This window comes from Trichoplusia ni, chromosome 12, assembly GCF_003590095.1.
Source record: "Trichoplusia ni isolate ovarian cell line Hi5 chromosome 12, tn1, whole genome shotgun sequence".
Classification (NCBI taxonomy): Eukaryota; Metazoa; Arthropoda; class Insecta; order Lepidoptera; family Noctuidae; genus Trichoplusia; species Trichoplusia ni.
The window spans coordinates 11,148,010-11,173,192 of record NC_039489.1 but is presented as its reverse complement, the minus strand read 5'-3'; the positions used below and the strand labels follow the sequence as shown (position 1 = coordinate 11,173,192).

At 33.9% G+C, this 25,183-nt stretch overlaps 1 protein-coding gene across 3 annotated transcripts in view; it reads right to left on the bottom strand.

The window, feature by feature from the left end:
* Positions 1-8,428: 8,428 nt before the first annotated feature.
* Positions 8,429-25,183, bottom strand: part of LOC113499420 (rho GTPase-activating protein 7-like) — a 247,081-nt gene continuing 230,326 nt past the window's right edge. For 2 of the 3 annotated variants that reach the window (XR_003401103.1, XM_026879900.1), the window contains exon 2: positions 8,429-8,698. Coding sequence is in view for 1 of the 3 variants with exons in the window: in XM_026879900.1 (XP_026735701.1) it covers positions 8,592-8,698 (107 nt within the window). In the remaining 2 variants the exon portion in view is untranslated. Of the gene's footprint in view, positions 8,699-14,525; positions 15,337-25,183 lie in introns of those variants that run through there. The other variant, XR_003401102.1, reaches the window with a different exon arrangement.

Genomic DNA, 25,183 nt, shown 5'->3' with positions numbered 1-25,183 from the left:
ACACCGGCGTCTTTCTGGTCACGTAGTACTGAACAGTCTCCTTGAGGCACATGATAGCACTCTCTGTTGACAAACCTGTCCGGAAGCCAAATTGTTGGTCGTGGAGGTTGATATGTTTATTCAAGTGCTGGTCAAGCAGACTGTCCAATACTTTGGCCACTATTGTGGCTAAAGATATCGGCCTGTAATTTGATATATCCGAGGCATCTCCACTCCTGTTTTTAATTATGGGAATTTACAACTGTATGCATTAACCGATCTGGTAGGTATGAATGGCTAATACAGAGATTAAAAAACATTGTTAAAATCCGCGGTAAATGAGCTCCTGCGTACTTTAGATGTTCTATACTTAGACCATCATGACCTGGTGACTTGCCTTTGACCATACCTCGGATAACATTCTTCACCTGCTTATTAGTGAACCTGACAGCGACATCCGACTCCGCACTTTTACATCTCTTTACGTCCTTGTGAGTGTCTGTAGGAGACAAGGAGTCTATCTTTAACTGAAGACGAAACGCTTCAGCTATTTCAGTTGGTTCATGAATGCCAGAAACACTCACGGGATGGCCAGGCTTCGGATTTAAGCTATTTGTATTCTTCCAAAAATTTTTTAAAATCTTTCTTGTTATGTTGATCTGCAATTTTATCCATTTAATCTGTTGTTCATTATTTTGACACCATTTTAATTTCTGTTTAAATATAATTCTAGAATTACACATATCATTATATTTTTCTCCCGAAGTCGGTTTCCCACTAGCTAACCAATCTATGTAACAACGCCTGGCAATAACGTGACTATCTCTGACATGTTTGTTCCATCCTGTGACATACTTTTTACGCTTGTGTATTTTACAACATTGTTTACTCGCTTTTGAAGCTTCTGTCAATACTGTAACTAAATCATTGTACATTTTATCTAATATTACTCTATGGTTAACGTTATCACAAAATCTATCTGCACATTCACTACATTGCTCAGGAAAATCAATAAACTTAAGCTGTGAGTTACATATATTAATATATTTCTTAATTTGACTACTGTCCCTGTCTCCCCATATAACCTTGTTTTTTACTATAACTAATTGAAACAACTTTGGCTTTAACTAAATCTAAATTGCACTCCATAAGGACAGGGTAATGGTCTGACCAATAAATATCATACAAAATTGAAATATTTAACACAGAGAGCCGCGCGGCACTCGTCAGCACGCAGTGGTCGAGCCATCTTCGCGAACCGTGCGCGTCGCTGACAAACGTATACGACTCTGGTGGCAATAGTTCTATATCCGCGCATGACCACCTCTGTTCAATGCAAAAACTACTTAGTTCATTATAAAATAGCTCACCCGGGTGGGCATTAAAGTCCCCCAACATGTACACTGACTCTACACTGTTGTTTTCGATAATTGCATTAATTTCGCACAAAGTTCGGTGAATTCTAATAAATTATCAATAGAGTTTGTAGGCATGTATACAGAAAATACTAGTAAAGAGCGATTATTTATGCCTAATTTCACCGCACATAAACGCACACTGGTACACTCGATGACTGTGGCTATTGGGAACACGTCCTTCTTCCAAAGTAAAGCCACACCCCCATATGGCCTGCCTCTCAGTATACCGGCCGAAGTATCCACTGCTGACTTGCCGGTGTATGCAAAACTGTCGTCTATACTACCCAAGCAAGGGATATCATGCGGTAGGAGCCAAGTCTCTTGCAAGGCTATGACATCCGCTGAGTTACAAATTCGCCTGACACATTCTTTCGAGCGGCTCACTCCTTTACAATTAAAACTAATTAACTTGGCTACATTCATTATGATTATTTAAGTTTAAATTCAATTTGTTATGTCTGCCATTTGTTCGCCATTTAAAATCTACAAAACGACGAAAAGCTATACCCTCCGGCCAAAAATCATGTTCCATAAAAATGTCCAATTTATTTCTAGGTATAAATATTTTGTATGAATCATAATCTTTTGCAACTGTCATATTCATTTTTTCCATGGTAACTTCAATATTCGCCTTATTTTGAATATACTCGGTTATGCTACACACGGTTACAGCCTTCGCAACATTATAAATATATATCGGAATTTTTATTTCTGCCGCCTTGAAATTAGAATCCGGCGTAACAATTGCTTTTCCTCTGTTCCCCACAAATCTATTCCGGTATCTTTTTCTCTGTACCTGTATCCATTCTTCAGGCACAGTTTTAGATTTCCATGTTCCGTCTTGTGCAACATCGGCAAATGATTTCTGATGCAATTGTACATTCATCGCGACCGTATGTCCATGCGACTCCTGCTCGGCTCGGTTCGGCTCTCGCTCGTGAATTTTTCGGCTTCACCGCGTTACAGTTCGACGCTTGACCTTGAGGTCCCGCTGCGACTTGCGACGCGCTCGGCTGCCGCTCGTGTATGTTCGGGTTGGGTTCGTGACTCTGAGCCGTTTTATCTTGAGACTCGGGGACGACAAATTGCATAGCGGGCGCGTTCGTCTCGCGATCGTGTTTGTTCGGCATATCTTCGGGTCTCATGTACGCCGACGCCACGGCCGACGCGCTCACGCTGCTCGGCTGAGGTGGGTGCAACGCCCGATTCCCGCGCATATTTCGTTGTTTACATTTTTTACCCTCTTCATGATTCACAATCGTAATATCCGCGGTCTCGATGTTCTGCTGGGATGATGTATTCTTACTACCCTCAACATAAATTGATGTTCTCGTTGCTGTTACCTCGTTTTTTAATAATTCAAACTCAGATTTCAACGGTTGTATCTGTTCCACAGTCACATATTGTTCCTTGATTTGCTTAATATCACCTTGCATTTTTAATAAGTCTTTGAGAAGCCGCGTAACATCTACGTGGTCGAACAGTACTGGTGGCAACTTTTGCAAATCCCGTGCCACAAAAATTGGTATTTCTTCGGGATCCGTTTCTTTGAGCAAACAAATAATATCATCAATCTCACGGAGAGTTTTACCATCACGTTTTCTTGTCTTTTTGCGCCTTGTTGTCGAAATTGACTCGTATAGCAAATCTTTTGCATTTTTCACTTCGTATTCCGAGAATGCACTAATACATATTCGACTAATGCTCTCTTCATCCATCACATCAATCTTGTTGCAAATAAATGCAAGGACTTCATTAATAACAACATTGCAGTTATTACACTTTACCACCGTCGACATTTTTGATAGCGCACGGAGGCGGTCGCGCGTCCGTACGCAACGCGTTTTATTTATTGTTATGGTTCTTGTGGCGCTTTTTGTTGTTACGAAACTAGTTCGAATGGCCAAATACGAAAATTATGAAGGTCCGACTTTTATAGAGTCAATAAAAATTAACTGACTCCAAAAGATTTTTTTACTTTAACTGCATTTTAAATATTTAACTAGGTCTATTACGCTGTAAATATTTGTTTTATGGTAGAGATTTGTTGTTAAGTTACTGCTATGCATTCCAAAACCATGTTATTTTTAGTTTTAATGTTTACATTACATTTTTATTATTGTGGAGTAAAAATACTTTAAATAGATATATTTAAAATATCCATTAAGTGCAAGGTGATACACAAAAATGGCCATACTTACCAATAAAACTAAACATAAACAAAATCAATATAGAGATCAAAATTAATGCTCTTAATTTAGCACCAGGTGTAATAATGCCAGTAATTAAATCATTTAAGGTATAAAGCAAATACAAAGTATGAAAGCATAATTTTTAATTATGACTATAAATTTTGAGTTTAGCCTTCCTTTCCTTAATAAAACATTACAAAAAAGACATATTGAACAAGTGCCTTTTTACCTGGAATTTTATATTTTTGACCACTAGGTTTTTGATCTCCGTTCGTCATATACGGAAAATGGAGAATTATAGTTTATTTTTAAGGAAATTGTGTTTTCTGTTTTATAAAACCAGCTGTAAAAACTCCATGTAGATAAATTATTACAGAATTATAATTATAATTGATATAGATTACATTATTGTTAGTTAGTAAGGAATTAAATTGTCAATTTGACACTTAATTATGTAGAAAATGATTATTAGGACTATTACAACCTATTTGTTCAAGGATATTTTTGGTCATTGGAGAAAACTTATTTCGAATATAGATAGATAGAGCTTGCGTATTTAGTTAGACGATCTTTTTAAATTTTTTAAATTATTTACAGAAACAGATGTTGTCATAGGTCAAGTATTTACTGGTTAATTAATTTTCAGTGCTATAGGAAATGGCACCATGTCATAATGATAATAAAGTTTAAATTTAATCAACTTACAATATACTGTCCAAAATTTTCTTTCGTAACATAGACACAGCAAAAAGCACACTATAACCGATATTATCACACCACAGACCACAATGTCTCACAGACAGATCACTTCAAATTCTGATTCAAAAATAATTAAAGGAAATATCACGCCGTTTCTAAGAATATTTCGAACTCTACAATTTTACGTCATACGAGACTTCGCATTGATGACTCCATACTGCAAACAAAACACTCTTGTCAGCATTTTTATGTTCACTTTATCTCAGATTACGATAAACGTCTGAGCAATGAGTATTTGTCATAAAATCTTAAACTACACATTGCAAAATGACCTTTATTGCTAACTACGTAAAGTATAACTGGAAAATGAGTAATTATCTCTCGGTTTTTATATACCGTAATGGTGCGAACGATTAGTAAAATGTGTTTTAAAAGCTTTTTACATTTTAAGGTTATGATTTAATTTTTACTTTTAGTGATAATTTTTTATTCATGTATTTTTTAATGGCTTTCTTTGATGTTACATTTTTGTATATCAGTTTGCCTGCTTTACGCTCCTAATGTGTTGCTAGTGCTGTTGTAGGAGCAAGATGGCGTTCCTGACTCGGTGTAGAGTGCTATCTCGCTTTAATAACTGCAGCAGTCATACTATGATATGAGTACTTGGACGAAAGAGGGAGGAAGTGGGTAGCGTCATTCTTTTACCGACTTAATCTAAACCGCCGTTGTTACGTCATCAGTGTCTTGGTGTCGGTGTATGGCTATGTTGTTTTTGTTAACGGCCAGTATAGGGGTCGGAGGAAGGGTAGAATCCCAGGCTGATAAAAGAGAAGTTCTTCCTATAGTGGCAAAGAAACACGACTGCGCTGCATAAAGCTGTGATAATAGATTTCGGAGGAGTTCCATAGATAACTCAGTGTTGGAACAATGCAGGCTGAAGTAAATTATCAATAGATAGTAACATAAAAATACAAAGGGTTATTATTCTACATACTTAAAATCTGCCTGTAAACCGGTCAAGTGCGAGTTGGACTTCGAAACAATGAAAATTCGGTACAAATAAGCTAAAAATGAATTAATCTTTAGCTTATTTGTATCACGGTTCACGAGATAAATCCTGGTAACGGGCAAAAAACAGCGTCGAACCTCAGAAACAGGGTTCCGTTTTACCTTTTGAGTACAGAACCCTGAAAACACCAATTTTATGGACTCCATATTTGGAGAATAGACGATCAACTATAGAATGGAGTGGTATACTGACGTCACGGAATAAGAGTGAATGAGTATAATCCTTTTGCCTTTGCTTTGGTTCCAATAAAGGATAATTTACTTTATATTGTCGTCGTATATCTGGTATCGATGGAAGGACTAATATGGATAAGGTTTATGAACTAATTGGTAGAGTAAGTGCTTAATATTTGTCATATCTCGTAAAATCTAATGGCCTCTTGGGCATATGTCAAGCGATGGATTGCAATGTTCTTTTTTCATAGAGTATCTGTAGAGATACCCTTTGATCTAATTTCTTTCATAAATTACGTATATTAAATTCTGATGTTGATGAGATGTTGTCTGATGAGATACCGAATACGAAATATACTTATTTCGTTAAGTCGACGTATTTTGGAGGCACGTATATTAGAGATACCTAACCCGATAAATTGCCACGTTGATCAAAATTGTATAACAAAATTGACTACGAAAAACAAAGATTCGTGACCTAATCTCGAACTGTTTTTATTCTAATACGCTAAACAAGATAATTCATATTTACATAATATTTTGCAGAATCTTAACAGAATATTTTCTACTTAGTATTCACCGCCATTTTTGTACCCTACGAGAATGTAAATAGAAATCAAATTGAGTGTGAACAAAGGGCGAAAAGGGTTAAAGAGGACAAAGATCTGGCCCATTAGTCAAATTGGACATTGCTTACTGAATACCAAAATTTAATGTCCCGTAGAAACAGAAGAGGTTTCGGAAAGTTGCTTGAATTTTTTGTACGTTTTTAGGCACTGATTTCAGTCAATTTTTTTTTATTTTATTAATTTTTCTTAAGTATCGGGATTAGTGATTGCCATTTTAGTTTTGAGCAAAACGTTTTTTTTAACTAAAGTTGTATTATACTAATTTTATTGGAGTGTATAATTGTAGTATAGTTGGTAATGTGAAAAAAAAAATTGATCCATAAATTAGTGCAAGGGTAATTCCAGTGTGAGTGAAAAATAGATAATAGCCGATTGTCAACCTACTAATGGCTACCTTTTTACAATGCTTTCACCCTAAATACCTATAACACATGATACTCTGCTTGTCAAACACAACTCAAAAACGCAACCCTAACATCAAATCAACTACATACAGAACCACAGAAGCGATCGAGCAACAGGAGGCTTACCAACGCTTCTTAATATAGCTCTTGCAGTTGTTAAAGCGGGATGGCGCGCTACAGCTTATAACGCCATCTCGCTCCTACGATTCAAGTCTTAGTACAAGAGCTACATGCTGGGCTCCTGAAGTGACCTAGGCTTAAGACGTTGTTATGAACTAAGCCGGTCTAGATTCAGTATTTCAGGCACGTTACGATGGCACGTGGTTTAATTTACCTTCAAGGGGATATTTGCTTTATTTTAATTGAAAACTGGGCTCTTTGGTATGGTAACGATGTATAAACTTGGTAGACATGGAGCTTAAATAAAAATACTACATAAGGTTTATGGTGAAATATTTCTAGGTCATTTAATTTTTAGGGTATTATTGCGTTTTTCGAAGTTTTTTGTGCAACATGGGGGTGGCCTTTGCCCAGCTTTGGACTTCGATAGGCTGAATTCATTGAATTATCAATTGAATTTTTCAGAATAAATCCAGTTTCCAGCAATCCAGTGTTATTTTTTATGTTCACTGTATAATTTGGTCTTGCAGTAAGTAGTAACCGCTTTTCTAAGGCATTTCGCTTTCTTATTAAATCGTAATTACCAGATGAAGTGCATAAAATCTTATTCCAGTACATAATTTTATTTCAAAAATTTAATTTTCCTCGTAAATCCGATTCATGTGATGTAACAAACTTAGATTATGATATAACCAACCAAGTCGTCATAAGGTATGTCCACATAATTCTATCATCAATAAAAGTAAGAATGGCGATCAATTGAGTGGGATTTGGCTTCATCTAGCCAGCTGAGCTTCGTTATCGACTCAATATACAGGCTGTTCACAAATAATTAAATGAATGCGAGAACAAAGGTGCGTATTAATATCAGCGCCGTTTTTGGTCGTTTGAAGCAATTTGTGGGTACATAGTAACACGTGCTGAATGCGCAATAATATGGTAATATATGTAATTCTAAGACATGAGGCATTTAAACCTATATTATTTAATTAAGATTGTAATTCTAAGGCATCTATGTACAGACCCATTTTTTTTGTTTCTAATTAATTGATAGGTACTTTCGATCTATTTTCACTAGCATTTCAAATTATTGACCAGTAGAGAATTTTTTTAGCAAGAATGCCTTGTTTCTTTGATCAGGAAATTGACCCTTGGGCAGTTGTTTATTAAATTGTTTAAGTCATTATAAGATTATAAGAGGAGCTCAGGGGCTACTTGTTAAAAGTTCTAAATTGAAAATATTTTTGTAACAAACAAACATTTAAAAGATTCTCTACCTACAGGATGTTTTTGAGTTTTAATTAACATAAACATTTTGACAACAACCTGTATATACAAATCCTAAATGTGGGCCAAACGTTGCATTGACTGGTAAGTATGATTAATAGATAAGTTGGGACAGGTCGGGACCATTCCGGGACTGTCCTTAATAGGACCTGTTTCGTGGAAACCCTTGCTTAATGTATTGTGAATTTGTTGAAATTATTGTCATTGTTGTTTAGTTACTGTTACCCCAAGTGTTTAAATATTTAGTGAGATATGTTATTCAGTTTGCTGTATTATGTTGGTAAAGTAAGGTTAATGGTAAGTAATTGAAACGTTGAATCTCGTGTTTTATAGCTTTAAACGTCTTAAATAATATTAATAGATTTAATCAACGATTTATTTTAACCATGAAGGTGGTTGGCTGCCACATAGTACACAAGAACGATGGTTACGTGATTCGCCAACGGATCAGAGCAAAGTTTAGGGTTTTTAGAGATTTTTGTAGTGGGTTCGATTAAGACCCAGGGAAAAATTTTGTGTGATGATCACAATATTTCTATATTATGGGGTGCAATTTATCTATATTATGTATGTATTTAGAAATACAGAAGTATGTTTATCAGTTGTGCAAGGGATGGCATATTATATATTAGATATATTATACATTGGAGACTCACCTTCGTACATCTGCGCATACTGAGGGAATCCGGCCGCCCTTAGCCATTTGCATGCCTCCGCAGCTTCGATCTCTGTAACAAACACATTTACACTGTTAATAGGGTACAAGGGTACGACTGAACCGCAGTGATTGTGGTCGAAATTGTAATTGTTATTGACGGTAACAAGGACTCCAAGGGCACAGACAGTATATTACAAAGTGTTATAGATGGTTATAAAGACCCCAGGATCATAGACAGTAAATTAGTAAAAATATGTTTTTGGACCGAGTGTTGTAGCCATAGAAATCTAAATAACAAGGTAATTATTTAGATTTCTATGGTTGTAGCAGAATTTGGGAAAGGGTTATGGTCAGCTGTTGACCGCGATAGGCTAAGTTAATTGATTAATTAATAGTGAAGTTTAAATTAGTTTATAAATTTCTAAAGCCTGTTATTAGAGTCTTTAGCCTTAATGAATACTAAAACTAGCTTTTCGCCCGCGGCTTCGCCCGCGTCGATGTCGGTTATATCGCGTTTCCAAGAGAACTCTTCAAAAGTCCGGGATATAAACTATCCTATGTTCTTTCTCAAGGTCAACTCTATCTCTGTACCAAATTTCATTAAAATCAGTTCAGTGGTTTAGACGTGAAAGCCTAACAGATAGACAGACAGAGTTACTTTCGTATTTATAATATTAGTAAGGATGTGTGATAAGTTTGAAGAAATTAAAAATATGTTTAAGATTTTTATCTTGCTGTTCTGTCCAATCAAAACTCAATGAAGCAGTGTCATTTTATTGCGATAAAATCCGATGTCCTCTCTCTAGCTCCAGCTTTGCTCAGCATGTTATCATAATATCTTGCAGTCACGCAAAATATATACAAATCAAAATTTCAGCCAAACAAAAACCGGGAAATAAGTTAAATTAAACTTGCAAACTTACAGACACGTACAGGTGAAATTAAATAAAAGCTTGGAACAAGAAATAAACTATCTCTATCTTAAGTCGTCCCACAACATAACGTCACTGTTCTACTAATGATGCAAATAAAGCAGTAAATTAGTCACAAAATTATATAGCCCAGCCATTAATTACAATTAACGAGTTTTTAAATCGCATTAACGTCAAAGCGTGGGTCCCATAGCTGTTCCATTGTTTTACCATAAAAACTGGACCATAAACACAGATTTTGTGACCATAAATATTATAGAGTTTCCATGATTAACTTTCTGTCTTCATTATTTGATGTTAAGCATTTATTGAAGTGATTAAGACTCTTTTTGATTATTGTTCAAAGAGGGGTTCGTAGCTACGTGTGATTATAGTAGACTGAAAGACACTGAAAACAATATTGGTATCTGCTGTTTTGCGTAGTTGAAGCTAGATCAAAACATTTCGGACAAGCAGTGTTAGATAAGCAAACGACCATATTCTTTTAGATATTTAACGAGATGCAATACCACGGCCTATCAAACAAAAAATTCAAAAGATCTAATTAAGAAAACATTCTCGGTAGCGTTATTTCACTAATTGCTTATTACAACTAGTTAAGATTCTTTAGAAAAAACTAAACAAACAAACTTGCTTTCTCCTAATAAATATTAATGTGTCATAACCAGAGTTCCTGGCCTCTGGACGTGTAACTAATGTTGAGTATATCAATCAAGTGTTGTGATGTTAAGGGGTCAGGTTATGTTGGAGATGTGCTCTCTGTCTTACGGGGAAGGGCCAATCAGCAGTATTGTGGAAGTGACGGTAACAAATGCTTAAATAATGGAGAGGAAAGCGGGTAACCAGGAGGGATAAAGTACTTAAGTATTGTTTTGGATGTGGTAATGTATGGAAAATTGTAAGTGAATTGCAATGTGCCGCTCCAGTGGAGTTGGTTGCTCTGTTTTTCTTCACAACTGGAGGTAGGAAGCGGTGGAGATTGGGTATAATCTTGACAGCATGACTTTGTTTTGAATTTGTTTTTATTGCATAGTAAAATTTTCTAAATACTTTGGCACAGAAGTATGTTTTTAAAACATTTTTGAAAACATTAAGAAAAAAATGAGATTTCGAATAAAACAATTATAAAAATAAAAACCAAGAGTAAAACAGTGACTCTTAATTGAAAAGTTGCCTCATATAGCAGAGAGCCCATTCACAGTGAAATATAGAAAAAGCTTCGTTGACATAAATAACAAATAATTGTTTTTATGGGCCTTAAATCAATTTTAGCTACAAATGTTTCACCAAAGTATCATTTAAATTTATTACACGTCACAAATCAAAATAATACCGCATCAATTGCATCTGACATCGTAACACCTACAGATAGTGGCAAAGTGCAGATCAATTTTTCATAGGCACTTTTAAATGTATGATTTGTATGAGATGCATGGGTTGTGCGTATGGCCTTATCGGCCACCGGCGGAGCGACGACAGCGAGATGTATGGCCGTTTATGGCCTGATAATACGGATTGGACTGGCCTTTGTTTTGAGTAATTTGTTACAAGATACTTTTGGAAACTTTTCATGTTACTTGATTTTTTTTTTTTGGTTTTGTAAGTTTGAGTTAATAATATGTTAAGGTAGTAAGTGGTTAGCTGTGTGTGAGATTACATTCAAAAATAAATAAATCAAGTTGCAATTTTTATTTGAAAATCTTTTCGATGCAATACTTGTTATTTAATGGCGGGCTCAATTAATTAGAGTGTTTCAAGGCGGTATAAAAACGAAGCACCTAATTAAAGGAAAAATATAGGCCTGTTATTGCCTAAAACGCCTTTTTACTTTAAAAATATATCCTCTACGCTCGTTCACTATAAAAATGTTCATTTATTTTAATTATGTCTATGTTATTTTGAAAGACATAAATGTATTCTTAATATTTCATTTAACATGGAATAGACAATAGAAATTACACAGAAGTCGAGTGGTTAAAGTCACCATGCGACGTGTCCCGGGTTCGATCATCGTGTAATACAAGTATTTATGTAATCCACGAATGCCCGCTCTGAGTCTAGGTGTTTTTGTAAAAGTGACTTGAATTTTGCGAAACGCCTTAAATTAAAAATTTTCATTCCTTTCAGCGGGAGTCGTTTTCAAATAAAGAGAAAGAAAAAATACCTACCTATACAAATATTAATTCGTATTCAAATTGGGAGGTGAATTGAAATATTATGTAGGAAACTATTCAATATGCACTCAATTATAGTAAACGTGTATAATACATATGTTGATAAGCTATGTATACGTTATCACACATTGCTGCATGGAATCTGTGTTCATTCAAGTGTTTGCATGACGTCAGCTCTTAGTTACTAGAAAATATTCCTAGGCCACTCCTAGGCTAAGCTATTCATTGAATGATTGCCATGTGTTGTGACGTATGCGATCTATCTAAGCAACCTTTATGTGTGAGATCTTAATCTTCCTAAATAAAAAATATATTTATAAAAAAAAGATCTTTTGGATCGATTTGCAAAATAAGTATTAGATAGTAAAACACGAGTCACCAGTACTAAAGTGGCCTACGTGTTAATGCAAGGTGACGGCTACTTCCATATAAAATTTCATCGAAATCGGTCTTACTGTTTAAGCGTGTAGGGTTAACACACATACACACAAGCACTGACATACTTTCGATGAACAAAAAAATATTAATGTAATTTAACAAAGAAGGTTGTTGCCTGTAAAATCCGCTATTTTATTTTTTCTTTGTCATTTTATAATTTCACCTAAAAACCCTAATACAGTCAGCTGGTGTTATATCAAGCTGAAACTATTTACTACTTTAAACAAAGCGACCATCTTGCAAATTAAAAAGACTTGTAGAAGTCCTTTTTATTTTCAAGATGGTCGCATGGTCGTATGGTCGTACAAAATGCTACCGCGCAAAGCCTACTGCAGTCAAAAATTCTTGAATACCAAATTAAAACAAATGAAAAACAAACGGAACAATGAGTAATTACGCTGTTTAACGGTACGGAACCAATTTGTAAGAGGTGAATAACTTGTGTTTTTTTTTGTCTTGTGCTAATTGTAGGTAAACAATTAGGAAAATATGTTTGTTTGTTCGTTTGATTTTTTGGTTGTGATTCGGGTTCATTATTATTTGTGGAAATGCTTTGATTAGTATTCGGTTTTGATGTAGAAAATACTTTTATTTTCAGGCTGAGAAAATAAAATGTACGATTATTTTACGTTTAGTTATTGATACAATTATAATAATATTTCAATTAACGAGCACCATTTTCTACACCAATAATTCACATAATGTTTTAACAGTAATCTCATAGAGACTCAGATCGTAGATATCAAAACAGCTGATAGGTCAATGAACCCTCAACATAAATCCAGTCACAGTGAAATAAAATAAACGATAATAATATTATTAAAACCAAGAATTTATTTCAAATTTAGAATAGAACGGGCATGACAGCATATAAATATTTCAAATTAAAACTTCTTCGAATTTCGATTCTTTTTCTGTTTTGTTCAACTCAATTCGAAATTTAAAAGTAGTAACTGTCATTCAATGCCCGTTTTGAGATATGTCGAACGGTTTTCTGGAAACACAGAAAAGCATTATTTCTTTGAATTTCTTTTAAAAGAAGGAAAAGGAAAGATATTTCAAATACTTAGACGTTGCATCGGATTTAGCTTTTACGGATACGAAAGCCAGTAATATTCTCGGGATAAAATCCTAGGTTACCAGAGTACAGTCAGGAGAAAAAGCGATAAATAAATCCGATTTACAAGCTGCCAGAAATGTAATGTTCTTGAAAATATTTATATATTTTTGTTGTCCAAAGGTTGATGTCATATTTGTGTTGATATTAAAATGAGATAACTTTTGTTGTTAAGATTGCTTTCTTTTGGAATATGGTTATATTTAAGAGTTATATTTTTTGAGCTTTTCTGCTAACTGTACGTAATAAATGAAATAGAGGAAAGGATTGGCTGGATATACCAGCATTTCCCATTAGGATTATTTATTTATTTTCCGTCTGTTTCTCATTAACTAGAATATATCAGTATACTTCCTTACAAGTAATATGTTTGGTAATTACCGAACGTCTAAAGCGTTTTTTGCGTTGAACAGAATACATTGCTCGTTTACTAAGCAGCTTTTGGTCGTTTCCAGTACAAAATACGTAATGGACATGTATCAATAGGTAGTGTTGTTCAAAAATTTCGTTTGTTTAAGTAATGTGTCTGGGTAATTAGAGTAACAGATAAGAGGCGCCATTTTTGTTTGTGTTTAGTGGACTTTAACTATTTATGTGGTAGCCATCTTGAATTGTTGATTCGAAGAAACGATTCCGTTAAATAGATATTCCATTTTAAAATACTTGAAACTTGACTATGTTTTTTTATTTTCTTATTGAAAATAACAAAACTGGCCAGCTATGTTAGGTTATGTAATTTTATTTTCATTTTGACATATAAGATAGTAAAAAGTAAATGGAATTCTATTTAAATCAAGAAATAAAAGTACAGGTTCTAACAGCCATAAGTTTTGTTGTTGCCATGTGTAAAAATCTATTAAACCTGTAGTGTATTCTTAGCATCATTGCTCGAAATAATATATTTAGTTACACAAACATTAAACATTTACATTACAGAAATTAATCAAATAAACTAAATATAAACAGAAGAACGATAACGATAAATAAAGAATATATGTTCTTGCCTGAATATATTTCTTCTTAAGGAAACCTAATACTAACTCATACTCATACGGCTTTTATCAAAACACAAGGTCAATTCACACCTTATACAATCATCGACGAAATATGCGACCTTTCGATCAAGAACTCTTGGTCAAGAATCTAAACAAAACAAACATCAGAAAAAGATCTGTTCAGCTACAAAAAAGGAAATAGATAAGAAAGCCGTATAATAAAAATTAAAAGGAAAATTACCTGTAATTTGATCAACACTTAAATTCGGAACACTCATAATGCACAACACTAGCACAACACTAACAGCGCAATCTTAGCAACATGCAGACGCACACGCATCGTCCCGAACACTGAATCACTCAACTTTCATACGAAAATTCGATCTATTAACTGCTATTTGTAACGTATTAACACGTTAACTGTTATGCAACAACACACTAAGAAGTACATTTTATTAGTATTGATTTAAATCGTAAAATTGTATATGCATTCTCATTTCCATTCAAAAACCGAAGCAACGGTACTATAATAAGATGTTAAATTGTCGATGTCTCATTTAAAAACACTGGCAACGTAATTTTGTCACGAATTGAAACCGACACGCATTCTTTATTTGAATAGTTTTAAATCTCGAACGTTAACTTGTAAACTAAGCGGCCCGTTATAAATCGGTTTTGAATTATGAATGATTTTATTTATGAAAATATTATTAATTTTAAATTAAGTATATTGCAACAACGGTACTAAAGTTCGAACGTTTTAAGTTTTTAACTGTTTTGAATTGAGAAGGATTTTAAATATTTGAATTTTAAATTTGGTATGTTTGGAGTGGACTGATCGCGGATGTAAGAAACAAACGAGTGTGGCCGCTAGTTGACTAAGAATGAGATTAGTTATCAGTTTTTATCGCAAACGGTCGTTACTGCGTCCTTTAATCGCTAGACACGTCACCGATAGTGGAGCGGTTATGATGTTTGTGAGAACACTTGTCTGGATGCGGTGGTTAGTTATTAATTTACTATTTAACATAAACTTTAATTTAAAAAGGAATTTAGGGTTTTTTTCAAGCCGTTTACTTTATTTTCACCGTTGCATCTTTGGCTACTGCAAGTGCGCGGTCAGGGTAAAGGTGTTTTTATGTTTTTTTTCTTGCACATTTGCTTATAATTTTGTCCGTCACATGTCTTTTTTCCAACTTATACAGGTTTTTTTTTGTATTTTTATTGCGATCAAATACTACCTAAAAATACAACTAAAATTTAAATGTTTGGCATCTCCTTACTTTCATACTTCCAAAAACCCAATGACTTTAAATATTAAGAAGTACACAAATATTTAGAACTGTTATCGGTCTCCGTTTTTGTCATTCAGTCTGTTAAAAATGTATGACATTTATACATGTATGTATTTGTATACAAAAGCTTACAAAACAATGATGTAATGTATACAAATAGATTCGAAATTAACTCACCGATGTGGGTGCAATGCTCGTAGGTAGTTTACCTAAAGATTCTGTTTATCGAGAAATAATCTTCACCGTATTTGTAAAATACACAGGATGTGCCAATATTGTGGTGTTTTACCATATGGTCACTACGATTCACATGTTATGAGAAATCAGACTCCGCTAATATTAAAAATAATGATACGGGGGATTTTTTCAAGGTTTTAAAAAAGGTGAGAAAAATAAAGCCTATTTTAAATAAAAATGGTCACGTGAGAGTTCCGTAAAATAATTCTAAATATAAACAAATTAAGATCACCCATCAAATTTTCTGAACTCTTAACCTCAATTTTGATTTTACTATTTTTTGTTTTAATGGCATTAAAAATACGTCATTCTATGAAATTTTCAAGTGTCCATCTATTACGGTTCATGTGGAATTGTGCTTGGTAACAGATGAACGAACAAACGAATGATAAATGGGGCCTTACAAATAGGGTTCCATTTTAACCTTTTGGCTAAAAATAATTCAGCTGATAAAGTACTCTAACGCTACTAAAGTCTTTTTTTTCCGTGGTGAAACGCTAATGTCCTCAACCCACGTCGAGGGCACGGCGTGGGGATATGTCGGACTTCCACCGACTAAAAACACCCCGGGCCCCTTCTACTGCTTTAGCCAGAGTCACGGGATCGGCTAAAGCAGTAGAAAGGGCCCGGGGTGTTTTTAATCTTTTCCAAACAAAAAAAGGCAGAAATAATAACCAATAAGGTTAAACGATTGTAGCGGCATCGAAAATTGTATGCAATCCTATTGCTTAATATTTCACCGCTTAACCTTAGCTAGCCTAACATCACTTCAAAAGACAGGCTGCCAAATAACTCTCTCTACAACTTTCCATTACATTTCTACAACAAAATAACCCTTTAAAATAACCATTTTCGGACGTATCTATACTTACTAATAAAACAAACGAGGATCCTACCACGACCTCATAAAAAAAAATCCGTTGCATCTGTGTGAGCGAGAGGCTGCTCTATAACATGTATCGCGCTATCTTGCTTCAACGATTGTAGCTTTACTTTAATGTTTCGACTAGGCCCCTAGACTATACTAAAACAAACAGCATCGTATACTTTGACGACACTGAAAGTCAATATAACGCTTATTACGTTAGGCAGTAGGCAGTCATGCTAGCTTGGCGTTTTACTGCCCAATAACGCGTTTTACGCGGTATTAACGGTGTCTGCACTTACGCTTGTAGTGTGACAATGATGTATTTTTTACGCGGATAAAATAAAAATAATTATTTCAAAGTTTTTGTTTCAGTGAGGCACTTATATTGTAGTTGGTACACGTGCATCGAACTTCTATCAGCTATAGATTTTTTATTTCGATTTTTTTATTCTTTCCTTAGACGTGAGAAAATGACAAGATATAATTTTTTTTTTACAAAAAAAGGTAAGAATTATAAATCTTGTAAAAAAATAAGTTATTTTGTCGTTTTCCTGTATTAACTTTGGGTTATCGGAAATATTATATCAACATACACACAATTCACAAGGATGATGTTTTTATGTCATATCATAAGTTATTCTTGCATAATAAACACACATAAGTCAAAACATCGCATGAAATAATCCAGTTTCCTAAACAATGCAGCCAAATCGATCGTTATCGATTCTAGTGAAACTGAGTCATTTTGCTATTGTTTAGTCATAGCGTTTCGAGATTTCATTCATATGGGGAAATCTTGATGATTTAGATAAACTATTCTATTGCTACTTCTGAATTTAGGTATTAAAATGACTCATTTGATAAATACTGGCTTATCACAGTCATAATACGCGAAATGGGTAAAAGCAGCTAAAAATAAATAAATGGTTTTTTTTTCAGAAATAACTTTTCAATTTTGTGTTTTTGGAAGAACGTCTATGATTGTAGAATAGATTCTTTTATGAAACACAAAAGACGAATTATAATGTCAAACTACACTTTTCTATTAACCAAATTAATATTACAAAATATACATTTAAGTACTTAGGAAATTGAGTTCATTTAAAATCAAAACTAATAAAATCAAACATCCACACTCTATTTACACGAACTTTCCCGCTTAAACCACAAAACGCAAACAGTCCCATCTTTAAAACACACAACTTTATGGTCACCATAACATAAAAATGTATTCGTCAAATGCCAGCTGTAGAGTTACGTCACAAGGAAAATAGAGGGAAGAAAAGATAGTCAATTTGTAAAAAGTCAACAATTTTTTACATTTAAACACCGTTCAGTCGAGACTAGTAACTGGTAGGAACGCATAAAGTAATGTTGTAGTTTCAGCTGCAGAACAGAGATCTCTACGCTTTGTGAAGCATGGTTTTGCTTCCACTATCGCAAAAATATTACTTTCAGAGGCCGTAATAGGCTAACACTTGAAGCAATGTTTATGAAATAACAAACCGAAGTGAAATGGTTTTGAAAGGTATCGAGATTAAACTTGCACGTCTTTTATTGTGATAACCTCTGACAGTAAATTTTCCTTAAGTAAATTGAAAAAAAAAACGCATACCACCCTATTTATCTATACTTGTGTTCGGTTTGAAGGGAGGGGGGGGGGTCGAACAATTACATAGACGCCGAACACATATTCGAAGATTACACTAACACTAGTCCTGCTCGGGTCAATGTCGGGTTTGGCGCATCTCTACAAATGTTTATTTTAAAATCTTTGACCAAAAATGACTTTCCAAGAAATCCTGTGTCCGAATGGTCACCATACACACCAGATGTGCTTCCCGGTAAAATTGAAATAGATCTAGGTTACACACCGGTGCTATGCCAGATTACGCGAAATTACTGTTTATTATAAACATTTTGAGAAGTTGAGGCGTGGAATTTTATAACATTATTTTGTTGGATGCCTGTCTGAAACTGTCTTTACCTGCAAGGATGAATTACAAAAAGTAAATGATCTGTTTAACGGCTAGTCTATTGATGGTTGTCTTTTTGTTATGATCGTGAACTACAGTCTGTTGCTTTGATATGTCAAGAGTTTTTAACATCATTTTTAAAGTTTATGATTATTGGACACAAGGGATGTACGAACAAATGGTGTTTTCTTTTACCTATAGGAAAAAAGCCCAACAAAGGGCAAATTTTGTTGTTTTACCTCCTCACATGTTATTTATTTAACAGCTCCAAACCAGACTTGTTTCTTTTAAAAGCGAGATGCAACTATGCGCGTTGTAGCGCGCTGTCCTTCTTTCATAATACCTCCAGTCTGACTACAAGACCTCATAGTACAGCCACTGACATTTCTATCAAAAGGGCAGGAATCTGACACCATTAAGCCGCCAAAGAAAACATTTCGTAACATTATCGTATCATAGACAATAACAGACAAAAACTAAGATAACAATGTAATAATATTATCTTAATGTGGGTATTTATAGTTTTTGTATTGTCCAATTAAGATGGTGGCCTATTTGTTTAGTGGGTAGACAATATAGGATCACAGTAAATATCTATATCGTAAATTTTGAAGTATTTGAACTAAAAATTATTTATAAGCTGGAAAAAAGTTTTTCCAGTTTTTCTTTGGTATTTTAAATTTAGGATCTACCTAGAACCTACTCAGTATAACAAACATATTTTGGTTCGGTCCTTGCATAGGACATTGGACATTGCAAGCATTTGTGTGATCCGCTTATGCTTGTCCTGTGTCTGGGTATTTGTGCATGTGACTTAATTGTTTGTGAAACCCTCCGCGATACAAGGATTAAATTCCTTATTGCGGGAATCGTTTAAAAAAAACTAGAACCATCAGAGAAACAGTTAGCTTAACAAACTCGCTTCACAAATTTGATTAAATAAAATACTCTCAAAAAAACCGACTCAATGAAATAAAACTAATCTTTTCAACAAACAGTCAAACAACCGTCGATAATTCTGTCAAATCCGATGTCAATACAAATCTCTTATGACATCATAATTAATTTGTAGTAACTAACAACCCGTTACCCGACTTACTGCCATCAACGAGGTATTAAGTGTTTACACGTTAATCTCCCATTTCAAAGCAAAACTGACGTAATCTCGAGATCATAATCAAAACGGAATAAGTTGTGAACTTTTAGCTATATTAAAACTACAACAAGGAATATTAACTCAAACATAAATTAGGATAAAACAAAGAAACATAAAAATAACTCTAATCTATACTTTCTATACTTAATATATAAAGCTGAAGAGTTTGTTTCAACGCGCTAATCTCAGGAACTACTAGTCCAAATTGAAAAAATCTTTTTGTGTTGAATAGACCATTCATCGAGGAAGGCTTTAGGCTATAAACCATCACGCTGCGACTAATAATAGCGAAGATACAATGAAAAATGTGAAAAAAATAGGGCAGATGTAAATCATAACTTATATCTTCTAACCACGCGGACGAAGTTGCGGGCAACAGCTAGTTTTATATAAAACTACTGTATACTCAGCCGAATCTCAAATCGCGTGACTAGTTTCGAACTCAAATAGATTTAGTAATAAGAATCGTCAGACTATTTTCCCTAAGAACCTAATAGAAGGTCACAGAATTCTATTTGTGGGATTCAATTAACGCAAGCGATTACTAAAATGTTACTCGTTGTGTCGAATTTTTTTTTAAGAAAATTGACCGTGACCTCTATGTCCGGGAGTTCTTGATCTTCAAGATAAATAATATGAAACAATTATTATTGTGTCACCAAAGCATTTTATAGCTTAAGTTTGCTTTCTTTTTTGTACTTTCTGAACGCCTGCTGAGATCAATTTGCACAAAGTGAATATTATACAGAATCGGAAAAATAATTTTTTTATTGAAATCTCATTTTTATACTATTGCTACTTAGATTGAGATATTATATATTTTTTGTTTCTCTGTACAAAATAGACACTAGATAGCCATTAAAGACAACAAAAAAACGAACGAAATTAAATCAGAGAGCGAATTAAACCATTTAATTTTGAACATTTAAAGCGCTTAAGATACAGCTGTTTGAATTTGGAACAGTTGAAGTGAAGATTCCAAATTCAAATCGCTGTCATCTTCAACTTAAACCGCCGGCGTCGTCAAGCTACTAAAAGTCAAGCATTGCACTACTTACTTCGCGGTGGGCCGGAAACTCGCTTAAAAAGAGTTTAGCGCGGTAACTCTGGCTTGACCTGAAAGCTTATTAAGACTTCTTAAGTCTTTTTGTGCAAGCAAGACACCGCTAAAATCAAGTATAGGTTTTCTCCCTCCCACAATACAGTTTTGGTTCAAGAGCTCGTTGTACAACCTCTGGCCATAATACGTTTAAATATACATGGTTGTTGGATTTCCACGCGAATTCAAGGGAATTGCATTTTCGTATAACACCACTGTTTATTATTTCAGTAGGCTCAGTAGCTAAACGGTAGTAGGGGTTTGGTTTGTATCTTTAATGGAGGGAGGTCGGCGGTAGTGTCGTGTTACGGTTATTACTGGTCTGATGACTTGATAAATAAATACAGAGGAACAAATGTACGCTTGTTCTAACATTTGAGTATTGCGGGCCTACCACAAGTCTTCCAAAATGTTGTGAAAAAAAAATGTCGTAGTGCGCCACGTTTTATACTGCCTCGCTCTTGTAACTTCTACAATCTTGCTTTGAGGGCAACCACCACCCTTTAGCATTCCCCCTGAGCAGCGCGGTTGCAGTGGACTGAAGTGTTTGAAATAATAATATTGATGAAATTATTTGTGATAAACAAAATTATGATTTTTTTATTGAGTATGTATTTTTGCCTCGACTCTCCAAAATAGAGTTTTAGAGAGTCGAGGCCAGCGTTTATGTGATTCACCATAGCTCGTCTTGACTCTAGGTATCTTTGTGAATGTGGCTTGAACGTTTGTAAAACCACCTGAGACACAAGTATAAAGATTCGTGTTGCGGAAGTTTAAAAAAAAAATAGAAATATATAAGTTTAATATACCTAAGTTATCAGTTATCTACCTCCTATCCTACCTACATCTTATAGATGTCGTTAGAAATATCTCAATCGGCAAGTAAGCAAGTGTGATGAGAGTGATCCAAACTCAATCTTTCTTTTTATCGGAGAGATATTATAGGGGCATTTATTGTTTTCCAAGTGTTGTAAACCATGAATAAATATGCCTATAAGCACAATAACTTTGTAATCACCTAATCAAAGTTCGGTGAAAGCTGAATAAATATCCACTAAACATAATTATGAATCAAATATAAAAACATGGCCACTCATAACCGTATGCATAAAAAGAAATAAATATTTATAGCTTTAACCTTGGCCACAAAAAGAGGTGTTATGGATTAATGTCGCGTTGATTTAAATATCGATAGTAATATAGGAGTTTCGACTTGGATTAAAAAATCAAATATTTATTTATTCGAGAAAATCGCTTGTTTTACAACTGGCTTAAGATTTAAAGCTTATTGAACTTTTCCATTTCGGAATTTTAATTTTCTTTTCAATATGTTAGTTATTATGATTGGATGAACTAAAAATACGAAGAATAAATAGATAAGAGTAATAACTCTAATCCATTTATTCTTTACTAGCTGTTGCCCGCGACTTCGTCCCCGTGGGTAGAAGATATAAGTTATGATTTATACCGGCACTGTTTGTTTCACATTTTCCATTGTACCTTTGCTCCTAATAGTCGCAGTGTGATGGTTTATAGCCTAAAGCCGTCCTCGATGAATGGTCTATTCAACACAAAAAGATTTTTTCAATTTGGACCAGTAGTGCCTGAGATTAGCGCATTGACGACCTCCGTGGTCGAGTGGCGTACGCACCGGTTTCAAGGTGTCGCTAACTCTGAGGTCCCGGGTTCGATCCCCGGTCGGGTCAATGTAAAAATTCACATTTGTACGTTGTCTCGGGTCTGGGTGTTTGTGCTACCTTCGTTGTATCTGAATTCCATAACACAAGTGCTTTAGCAACTTACTTTGGGTTCAGAACAATGTATGTGATGTTGTCAGCATTTGTTATTTGTTGTTATTCAAATAAACAAACAAACTCTTCAGCTTTATATATTAGTATAGAAGTATAGATTAATTATTTTACCGATGTAAGTAAACGATATTTCGTTTACTTACATTGGAGCATTTTTTCAGATATTTTAAAAGGTTTAAGATTAAATTCTTACATAAACATTTTGTCTATAAGGTAAGATCTGAAAACTAGTTAGCTAGCCGTATAGAGGTAGCTTTTTTTAAGACATTTTTTTAATACTATGAAAGTAATAACTCTTATACAATTTTAAGGAATGATTTTTCCCAGTCTTACTAAATTGTGGGAACTACAAGACCTAAATAATAAAATATTTGTTCATGTAGTTGTTACACAGACTTATGCTACGGAGGTTACATGCCTATCACCAAACAATCAGATTTTTTTAATTTGTTGTGGTATATTTTTAAAACCAAATTGATAGTTTTATGCTAATATCTCAAAAACATCGTATTAAAATTATTATACAAAACTTAAAATCTCATCAGATTTCTTTAACGTTTTCAAAAATAGTTTGTTATCATTTTTCTTTTCAAAATAAGAATTTTCCTCTAATAAGATCGCAAAGATTTAATAAGAATAAATTAAGTTAATAATAATAACATAAACAAATCCTTCAACGAGACTCAAACCCGCAACTACGGTCTCAACGCATACAAAACGGAACTCCAAAACCTTAACCATACATCTCATAGGGTGGTGCCCCATAAACCATGGTACTTCGACAACTTTACGAGACCCCATATCAAACAAAACTATTTAAGTATTTAACTACATTATTTTATGGTCCCTTTTAAATTCCTGTACAAGATGAAATGTTTAGTGTTGTATACGAGAAAGTGTTTTTTTTAATAACGTTTAAAAATGAGTGTTTGTGGTAGTCATTTTCTGGTGGTTAAAAACTATTTAGTGGATTTTGTGTAAAACTTTTTTGCTTTTTAAGTGGAGAAGGAATTTTCACAGTAGTGGGGCATTTGTTAGTGTGTCAATGAATAAAATTCTTTACTTTTTGAAGTCGGTTAAAATAGGACAATTTAGCATTTATTTAAACGGAAAACAATTTAAAAATTAAAATTTAATAATGTTATAAATTATAATATATGTTTATTCTGAAATATTGGGTTAGCAGTCGATACGGCCGGATTACCAAAATTTTATAATGCACTATTCGCATAAATATCTTTATTGTACTACTTATTTTTTTCTGAGATAAAATAGATAATTTGCCTCGGGCGAATCGACTACTAACCCGAAATATTTGACTAAATGTCCTACAAAATAACCAGAGAAGGAAAGTCCAAATAAAATTAGCAGTCTAAGCTTCTTAGACATCGAGATTTTGTGAAAACATGTCTACTAAATGAATCTATTTATGTTATTTGAATAATTATACTGGTATTAAGATTAATTAAGGCATGACCTCAAACGGATGCAGCATAATGATGGTGCTATTTATTGAGAGAAATCTTCCTAGAAATGATTCAATAATTTGCATCTGCCAATGATTCAGAATTAAACGGAAATTCCATCAAAATATTGACTAGCACAGATGTACTATTTATTTTGGCTGTGGTTCTTGGACTTTTTTTTGACTTCAATTAATATGTCAATTTAATTTTTGAATGTAACTTCTGCAATTATGAATTTAAGCATTGTGTTGCAAAACGTAAACTAAATTACATAAACCAATACGCTAAGACTTATCAGTAAGAAAATAATAAAAAATGGTTTTCCTTTGCAAGAATCAAACCTGTGCTAATGTAGATAAATAACGTATAAAACATGACAAACACATATTTTGACATGTACTTATAAACAATATTCACCTCAAAACATACTCAATTAAAATGTTTAAGAATTAAACGAAAAATGAAAGCGCGGTGACACATTCGCTTGACAAGCTGGCCTAGATTTGGCCAATATCCAAACATGGCCAGCACCATATATGGCCAACGTTTGTTCTCAAGAATCAATACAATTATGTCGAAAATTGGCGTTAATTTGTATTAAATGGGCAATTAAGTTAAGTTTGTAATTATGTGGGTTTTAATAAATTTGAGTTCGTGATAAAATGAAAATGGATTTTGTTGGTTTTGTAATGGTGAAATTGGATTTTTTAATATTTATTGTTAAGGAATTTAATTTTTCTTTTGATCAGACTAATAGTTTCAGAGATATATCGTAAAAACCATTTTAATTGGCACTATTTCCAAGGTGGTTGATGTGGGACACGGGTGGCAACCCCAAAAACTCGATTGTAGCTTTACACTGACCCCCTCCCTACATATCAGAAAGGTCAAATTGATCCTCTAAAGCGCAACCCAAATGTAACATTTCAATGGAGTTATACTACTTGAAGTAGCCACTATCAAATAGAACTTTTACTTATTTGACAACTTG